This window comes from Molothrus aeneus, chromosome Z, assembly GCF_037042795.1.
Source record: "Molothrus aeneus isolate 106 chromosome Z, BPBGC_Maene_1.0, whole genome shotgun sequence".
Classification (NCBI taxonomy): Eukaryota; Metazoa; Chordata; class Aves; order Passeriformes; family Icteridae; genus Molothrus; species Molothrus aeneus.
The window spans coordinates 32,256,595-32,266,259 of NC_089680.1; the positions used below are offsets into that span (position 1 = coordinate 32,256,595).

The following is a 9,665-nucleotide window of genomic DNA, read 5'->3' on the forward strand; positions in this document are numbered from 1 at the left end:
AGGAATAAGCCATGTCTTTACAACTGCCCCAAAATAAAAGAGGATGGTGGGTGTAGTGGTGTGGTAAGTATATGGAGTGTAAGGAACAAAAGAAAAGACAAAAAACAACCTTAGATCTTGACAGTCACAAGATTATACTTTAAAAGCCTGGCATCCTATACCAAAACCACTTTGATCACCTTACTCTGCATGTTGATTATGGCAAAGAGCATCCAAAAGAAAAATTCTGAATATGCCATACTACTGTCAGCAGACACTTGGTCACTAAAACTGGCATCTTGCTGAGATTAAGCCTAGGATTACAGATTCCAATGCGCATTGTTACCCACTTCTACAGAAAAAGAAAAGTAGGCATAACTGTACATCACTGAGGTTTAAACAGCTATGTCAGCAATAAATCTGGGCCTCTGTCTCAGTTACTTTGCCTTCCCATAGGAACTATGACAAACTCTCAGTTATACTAAAATATGAATCCAGAATCTGTGGCATTTGCCACTGCATCACCATGTTCCTAAGAACTATTACTAAGAAAACTTGCTCCACTCTGGTAAAGTACACATTTATTTTCCATCAGTTTTCGCAACACCATAAGATTAAATCCACAGATTTTCAAGTTTTGCTACAGTTCTGACATGCCAGTTACTGAAAGAAGTCACCCACTAATCATGAGCCTTCAAAGTAATTAAGCAAAAGATTCATGAGTATCAGAACTGCAACTGAAGCCCAACTAGCAATGCAACAATAACCTTGGGAACAGATGTAATCCCCTCAAGGAAAGGAGAGTGAATTCTAAACAAACAAACCCTGGTGAGAAAGAAGATCTTCACATACAAGTACAGCACTATAGCATCGTAAGATAAGATATAAGAAGTGGTAAACAAATCTACCACAGGGGAGGAAGCAAGCTTCACCAGATATTATGGAATAAAGCTCTTACAGAACAGAAGTTACAGAAGTCTCATTCCGTTTCAAGCATTTCTAGTTTCAAATTTTCCATCCACTGCATAATTTCAGTTACACAGTAACTGAAGTATCAATTGCACTGTTCTTGCATTCAAGAGACTTCAGTTGGCAGGACATACTTTTAGCCAGAGCATATTAATTTTTTTTTTTGGCCTTCAGAATGAAATTCAAAATACTGCAGATGTTACCAAGTTTGAAGGAGAAAATACACATTAACAGAGCAGTGTAACCTTAACTCTTGGCACCTGAATAGCAATGAAGTCCTAGGGAACATCCCATGTTTCCTGAAAAAAATTTTTTTTTCTTGACATTTTACTGGTACTGCAAATTGCTTAAAATAAATTGGTTTATTCTAGGTCATGCTATTGCATGAACTCTAAACAAGTTTGAATTTAACATTTAAAGAGGAACTGCAAATTTATTTCAGATGCATAAAAGACAGAAGCTTAACTGGCAGCAAATACATGCTGCAATTTGAGTTAATTTTGTTGATTTAGGGTTTTCTTCTAGTAGGAAAGTAAGAAATCAGAGTTTCACTGCGTTTTGGTCTATGCCATAAACTGTTTGAATGACATCTTGTGGTGCTGTTCAGTACTACCATTCTTTTCCATTATAGCATTATATTTACTTCTAATTCACAACACAGAATTCAACTACTACTTCAAGAAAGCCTTGAATCATATGGCTATGAGTGTAGCTGTTCTATGGTTTAAAGAGAAATTGAGGTAAGAATTTACTTCTTTTTCAGCCCCCCTGATTTTTCAATCTGAAAAAGAAGCACATTATGCAAAAAGCAAACTAAATAGTTTTAAAGGATAGACTAGAGATGTGAGGGAAACCAGGATGATTGTAGTATCCTGTAAGGGTGAGAGTCACAGAGAACAAAACCAGTTACAGTCTGATCAGAAGCATAATTTAACTAATTTAATTGTTAACTTTGCCACTAATTTCTCAAAGCACTTGCAATCTGGATGTTTAGTTACACTCTTTCCCTCACATCGAGGAAACAGGAAAGTGTAAAATTAAAAATTAAATAAAGCATCTCCCAGTTCTCTGCTGTGAATAGATACAACCTGAGCAACACTTGAGCAACTCAGTGCATCAACACCTCTTAAGTTGCTGCTACCACCATCATCAATGCAGATATGTAAACTATCTATATTTCAAAAGCTCTAATCAGATTGCAGCTAGTGTAACAAAGCAGTTTGAAATCCCTTCTGGATCGGACTGTGATTTGAGCTAACATTATCTGTTGTCATAGAGTAGTTAAAGATACTTTCACCCAACAACAAGAAATGTTGTCTGAAAGGATGAAAAGATTCAGTCTTGCAATTGCACTGCACATAACCATTTCTGACAGTACTCACACCACAAATATGGCAGGAAAACTTCTCCCAGAGAGAAATCTTCCTCAGTGGAAGACAGTTTTCTGAGGGCTGAAAGAATGTCATCAGAAGTGGTGCTGCCACTTAAATGGCTGAATCAACTTAGAGCCTTTCTTGAGGCTAGCGCTCAGAATTTGCAGACATTTATAGATCACTTTGCAGCCTTTGATAATTGTGAAGGAATTATAAGTGAGAAATAGTATCACAGAATATTCTCAGCTGGAAGGGACCCATAAGGATCATTGAGTCCAACTCCTAGTGCTTCCAGTTTTCCCAAAAATATGAAAGAGAAAAGGTTTCTTTGAAAGATACCACCACAGAGGTGGTGTTGCCAGAACCTACTCAGTGCTAGTATATTTACATATATGTCCAGGTTTCAGAAACACTGTTTAACAGCATTACAAGGCTGCTCATCTTCTGGCAGAACGTGAAAACCATTCTGGTTTCCTCCAAGTATCAAAACTATCAAGGGGTGGCACAAAAAAGAACAGGTTTCAAAAAAAGCAGAACTAAAAACATGTGGAATTTCAGCCTTGTAACAGCTGTTGGTATGTCTCTTTAATACCATTCAGGATGCAGATCAAAGCAAATGTCTAACGCAAATAAATGACAATGCAGTAAATAGGCAGAAACCACACTGAAGACCTTAAAACTGTAAAACTTGCCTTTTGGAGCAAATAAAAAAGCCACGAAAATATAGTGACTGCATTACAGAGAGCCACAGCAAATCAACAATTCATTGTTTGCATCCTCATATGTGCCAAGTGCATGGCAATAAGAACATTTTCACTGTGTGGCACTTCCCATCAGATCTGACAGATTTCAGCTGGAGATATGTTCTGCAATAGCAAGCCCACATTTGTACACTGCATTTAGTTCCTATCCTTGTACTGACTAGAGGGTTCAGATTTTATCTTGTAGACTTATCAGTTCATCCAAACCATTCATTTTTGCTGGGTTGTACATCCTACCGAAACTGGCATATAACCATATTGGTGGGCATAGGGCCATTTTAACAGATGGAGAAAGAAAGTATTTGTGCCAGTGAGCTAGTGGATGCATCAAGTTTGAATATTAGAGCTGGAGTCTCCTCCAAGAATTTCACAAACAGCAATCTATGTACAATCTCTCCATGACTGGTTGAACAGAATATGCCAAGACAAAACTAGATCAATTTAAGACTCCAAGAACACCACTGGCAGCTGTTGAAAGCAAGTTTTTAGCTCCAATGGGTTTGGAAAAGTCTTCTGCACAGAGAATTGGGGAATGAGTATCTTAATGAAATCACCACCTTCAGCTCTCTGCAAAACAGGCTTGCAAATCTCTGCAAAGAAAAATGAGTTTGCAGCACTGCTGAGTTTTGTGACGAATGGCTCAACAAAACCTGTAAGCCAGACCTGCAACAAAAGAATCTAATAAATTACAAACGTATTTTGCTTGGCAGAAATAGTTTAAAGATGCAAATCAGTAAAGTTGAAAATATGTGCTATAAATTTTGCCATCTGCTTCAATACTGCACTTAGCAATTGACATCTACTGATGTTACTCCTATGGTTCACCTCTTAAGTTGTTACATTTTATCAGCTAAAGCAATAACTAGTTTTATTGCTGAAATTATACCACTTCCAAGTACCAAACATTATTATATTCTAATTTTACATGTGGTAAGTTTTGTTTAAAATGCAATTAATATAGATGAAAATCCTCTGTCCACCTGCAATTAGATGTACGCAGTTATAGCTGTATCCAAATATATGCAATTAGCAGGGATTCTGTGTTTCTAAGTAGCTCTCCAGGTACTTTTACATGTTGGAAGGTGGTTAGAATTTTCATTCCTCCACTCAGAGCAATAATAATGTAATAGAGCATAATCTAACTATAAAAATATTCTATTAACTTTGGTGATGTGAATCACATAATATTTCTCTACACTAAACAGGAGATGTTGAGATTCCACCTAGGCAGTGTTTACTGCATGGAGTCCATCAATCTAGAACTAGGAGAAATAGCTTGAGGCCCATATGCTGGATTCAGATTGTACAAAGATTCACATAACCTATCAGCTCTTACAAATTTTCTGCTGAAAACTTCTGTTATGGACAGAGACTTCTCTGGAGACTGTTTCCATTACTCTGGGGACCAGAATCTGACCCTTTCTCTCCTTTTTGAAACATGTGGGACATGGGAATATCTAGAATATTTCAGTTCACAGACAAGTGTCAAACTGCCAACCTGGACACATGAATACATTCTTAAAACATAAATACACAAGTTTTATAAAGGAATGCCATACATGCCAGTTCATGTGACAAGTGTGAAAGAGGAAGAGAGGAAGGAGAGCAAAAGGCATTTCCAGTCATGCAACAGGGCCCTTTCCACACAAGAAGGTTCAGACTGATTCATCTCAGGTATGTAAGATCTTTCAATTATTTAGTTATTGAGATGCTTAACAGAATGAACACAAAAAATTCCATTCTCCGAACACCAGATCTACTTCATTCATCTCACTAACCAATAGGCTTTAACAGCACTACATACCAAAACCATAAGTTCTATTTGCCTCTTTAGTCAGGATTAAATACACAAGAAAAAGTTAGCACCAGTATAATACATTTGTTATGAAATCTCTTATTCAAGAACAGTTTTAGTTTAGTAAACACCACTAAGAAATCAGTTTCTGATATACATGTTGTAATACTACAGAGAGATTAGAAAACCCTCCTCCTTACCGCCTCTCTTTTGTCCTGAACACGTAGTCATCTCACAGAAGCAGACCAAAATCTTATTTTTATGTTTTCTATTTTCTTTCACTGCAGTGGACACATACAGTGTATTATCTAACAGGAAACAATGCTTGCACATGGTGTGTGCAACATAATGCACCTTGCTTATATTAAGATAAAAGATCATTAAATAAATAGTTATTTTTAATAATCCTCTAAGAGTAAAATTTTGCACTTTGTCAGGATAAAGATGTCACCAGGAAAGAAATTTTGATCAACTAAGATATTTTCAATACCAATAGTACATGTTTGAACCAAGCTACAACACAAGCATGTATCAAAAATACTATGTTCAGCAATTGAATTGAAATTATATTTTTAATTGAAAGTTAGTGGACAGATTATTGAATGCTAAAGGTAAAAAACACAGCTTTAGCAGGAGAATGACACATAGGCTTTTACACCAAGGGATGTTCAGAGCTTTTAGATGATATGAACTTCAGCAGAGTAGTCCTACTGAAATGTGAGTAAAAAGCCAGGACAAATAATTTATATTAGACCAACTTTGGATTTCAGATTTAAGTGTACCAATACTGATTTGCGCCTCTGTGTGGGCTCATAAGGATCAGGATCAAAAACAACTTATCCTAACAACTTCATTATTTTCTTAACCATTTTGGCCTACTTCTTCATGACAAACAGGGGAAAACAAAGAAAAAAAGACTGGAACTTTTTCAATGAAGTGCTTACAATACTATCTTGATACTTATACATTAACTACATTATATTATTCTGATTGACTGGCAACAGGCAAACACAGGGCTCTGGTCTAACATTACTGCACTAATGTTCTGGGGCGTAAACTATATATGTATCCCTCTGCTGAGGAGTATTTCTTGTATCATCAGTAGACCCAAGGAAGAATTCCACTTCCTCAGCAACAAAAAAAGTTTGCCAAGCACTAAAAAAACACAATAATATCAGACATGAGTATATCAGCAATAATGAGAGACAATCTAGAGAGATCAGCAAACTACCTTTAAAAAACTCTAACAGTAATTTTCATTTAACCCTAAACCCACACCTTCATGCACAAGATGCAAGGACACATCTTGCACTTCCCTGTATTCTCTTATATCACCTTGTGATGAGCAGGTTTCGCACTATTACTAGAGTGAACTATTAGAAATACAATGTACATGCCTGATGAATGACTACTGCGTTTTCCAACTAGAGTGCCACACAGTCTTCTTTTCTAACTATAACTCTCACTTGCAGTCCAGTGAGTTTTTCACACTACACAAATCACCCTCCCAGTACAGCATCTGCTCCTCAACTACCCAATCCATACTCAGAGCTTAACCACGCAAGTGTTAAGCTGAAGTGAACTGCGTTGAGTGAATTGTGGATAACACCCTATTTCAGCAAGAACTTGCTTGTCAGCTACAAAACACCACAGACAACGTCTGTTTTCCTCTCAAGTCATTCCTTTAGAGAATTACATTCCTGTAAGGGTAAGAGCAAGTCTAGAGGAGTGATTAATTAATGTGGCATGCTCACGTAGCACAAGCTGCTGGTTCTTCCATACTAAAAGACATCCATATACATACACATGTAGAAAACATCTCAGGACCACAGAGCTGTATTTCCCTATGATCACTGGGGAGCCTCGGGTAGAATCACTCACTTCAGCTTCTGCATTTAATAAAACAGAGAACTATACTCTATCTGCAAAACAGTCCGATGTTTATGAGTTATTTAGAAAATGATGGCCATGTTCAATGAACAGGATACCCTCCACCCCGTGATAAAAAGAAAGTAGCAAAATAATAGTTTGGAAATAAAGTGCTAAGTTGTTTCTATGGAAGGGATAAGGAAGGAAGGGTGCAAACAACCTAAATCAGCTAAAACACACAGATCCGCAGAAGCACATTTATACTAGAGCAGAGAAAATTTGAACTGGAATCAAAAAGTGAAGTATTTAGCAAAATAGAAAGGGAAAAAGAAATGAGACTCATCTGGCAAACTGAGGAGGCCCATCAGCTAGTGTCTTACAGAGCTAAGCATTAAGAGTGTCTGCAGCTTCATGTTTTCGTGATTTACTCTGCTGTGGCTCACAAATAAACACATCAGTCGAGGTTTCCAGAGCATAGATGTTCTCTTTGTGCAGAACAATCAAACTGAAGACGCAGCAATTGATTTTCTAATGTACATGAGACCTTAAGTTTATGGTGCTTTTTATTGGCTGCTCTTGGAATAGATTTCCAATTTGTTGTAGAATACAATTCCAGCTTAGCAAACCTTTTGATCCTTTCATTTGGACATTCTTCCTCTCCAATCCACTTTTACTTTAAAGAGCTGAAAGCTTTCTGTACCAGTGCACTTGGCTGGGTTTTTTTTACCTTCTCCATTTCCTCATTTTGACTTCTGACCAAGACACTGTTAACACTGTTAACACCCACTTCGAGCTGGCCACCTCGCACTGATCCACTACATTTCCAGCCATAACTATCACAAACACTTCTTTTTACAAACTCTTTTTTCATATATACCCATTTGAAGGCAAAATTAGGACAATTCCACCGCTGTTAGCTGTCGAAACAGAGGAGACTCGATAAGCAGTTTTTCAAACAAACTAAAAGAAACACTTTACAGATAACCCACTATCTATGCACACTTTAAACGCAACCAAACGAACTTTTTCGCGGAGTCACGACGGGAGTCAAGCGGGAGGCGCGGCTTCCCGGCCAGGGCTCCTGGAACTGTCCCTGCCCGTGGGACGCCCCGCCAGCCCAGCTCCGCCCGCCCGCCCGCGAGCCCCCTTACTTCTTGGTGTCGCTGCTGAAGAGCCCGAAGGCCGCAGGAGCCGAGGGAGTCACGGTGGGAGCCGCCTCCTGCGCCAGCTCGGGCGCCGCCTCTCCGCCCTGCTCGCTGTAAGTGAGCCCGTTGCCGGACATGGTGGTGCCCTGCTGAAGCCGCTGCTCGCCCGCCCCGCCAAAGTTGCCGTGGCGGCACCCGCGGCGCTGCCGGCCCGGCGCTCTCCCCGGAAGCCGCGCGGTCACGCGGCGGGGGGCGGGGCGGGGCGGCCCGGACGTGCGGCCGGAGCCGCGGCTCACGGGGCCGGGGGAAGGGCCGGGCGGCGCCGTGCCTCGACCTGCTCGGCCTCTGCCGCGCCCTTAACGTACAAAGCTTGGCCTAGAGCGTCGGCTCGTTTGCTGCTTCTAGGGACCGTGTTGCGAATGCCAGTACTCCACGCTGGCGGTAGAAGCAAACTGTTTACATATGCGGCGCCAGAAATATAAAAGGATAGTTAGAGGTCTTCTGAGGGAAGTTTCTCCTAATTCCTTTTTACAATTCTGTTTTCGTACGTCCATCTTTTCTATCTTCCTTAGTCTTTCAGGAATAATCTGTGTTCATTAGAGCAGCCTTCAGTCCATATCCTGACATATGCTAGTGGAGTGCAACCTTTTCCTCCTTAAAACTGAACTAATTTCCAAAAGGTTACCTGTTCACAATCAATACTTTTTACCTTGCAGAGAAGAAAAAAAAAAAAAGGCTGGGGTAGGGGAGTCTCATATTTCTCTGAAGTAGTTTTTTACTTGCTTTTCAGCAACTTGTACTTTTCTGATTGAGGCATTACCAAGCAAATTTTTTTAATTTATATTTTTATTTAATGTTTTTTATAAAAGGATTTACCAGTAAAGGATTTGTTAAGAGTGTGGAGCTGCTGTAAAGGTAGCTGTCCTCAATACCTGCCTTCTACAGGTTCCAGTGTTTTAATTTTTTTTTATGATCTCCCACAGCTTTTTTTCCTGTGTAGCACTGTTTTTTGAAAGTCATGGTTTAGATTGGGAAAGTCCCAGTGTGAATATTCTTGACTATTTCCATTTTGCCTATTGGTTTTTCAGACTTCGATTATTGTTCTGCCTTTTGCATTGTTTACAGTAGCAGTCGTCACAGTTTTCTTTCCCTGTAGAGAGAAATCCGTTATTATTACTACCATAAACTGTCACAGGAACTATTGGTACTCATCCTGTGATTTGATTTGAGGCAGACACATCTCAGTCATACAGAGCCAGAGAGGATTCTACCTTCTGATTTTTAAAGCATCAAAGACCAGAGTAGGCTTGTGGAGAATTGGGTCTGAACCAGACAAAAATGGACACCCACTTCTCTCTACAGAAAGATCTGAGAATTCCTGTCAGCAGTCCTTAGAAATTGCCTCTGTTTTTCAGACTGTGCCTATTTATTTCAAATTGTAACAGAGACAGCACTTGAACTTTGACTCCAAACATGATTTTGTTTACATGAAGATGTTGCTAGCTGTGTCTTATATTTGTGTGCCAGGCACGTAGAGTGTAGGAAGGGGTAATCTATAGGAGGCCAAGTCAACAGTTTGTAAGGTAGATCTATTCTAGTTTCATTTAAGACTGTCTACTTGTTCTCTCAGGAAAGAGGTTACTTCTTTGTATAAATTCATAAAATAAGGCTTTATAAGCACTAAAAGCTCCTTAAGTACAGTAAACTAGGTTTTTTTACCATGTATATCTACTATGTAGTATTTACTATGTGTACTACTTAAGTATTCTTAGAG

At 39.2% G+C, this 9,665-nt stretch overlaps 1 protein-coding gene across 2 annotated transcripts in view; it reads right to left on the reverse strand.

Moving 5' to 3' along the window:
• AP3B1 (adaptor related protein complex 3 subunit beta 1) overlaps nucleotides 1-8,049 on the reverse strand; it is a 153,139-nt gene extending 145,090 nt beyond the window's left edge. For both annotated transcript variants that reach the window (XM_066568762.1, XM_066568763.1), the window contains exon 1: nucleotides 7,898-8,049. In XM_066568762.1, coding sequence (XP_066424859.1) covers nucleotides 7,898-8,028 — 131 coding nt within the window. In that variant the 5' untranslated portion in view covers nucleotides 8,029-8,049. The remainder of the gene's footprint in view (nucleotides 1-7,897) is intronic.
• Between the last annotated feature and the right edge of the window lie 1,616 nt (nucleotides 8,050-9,665).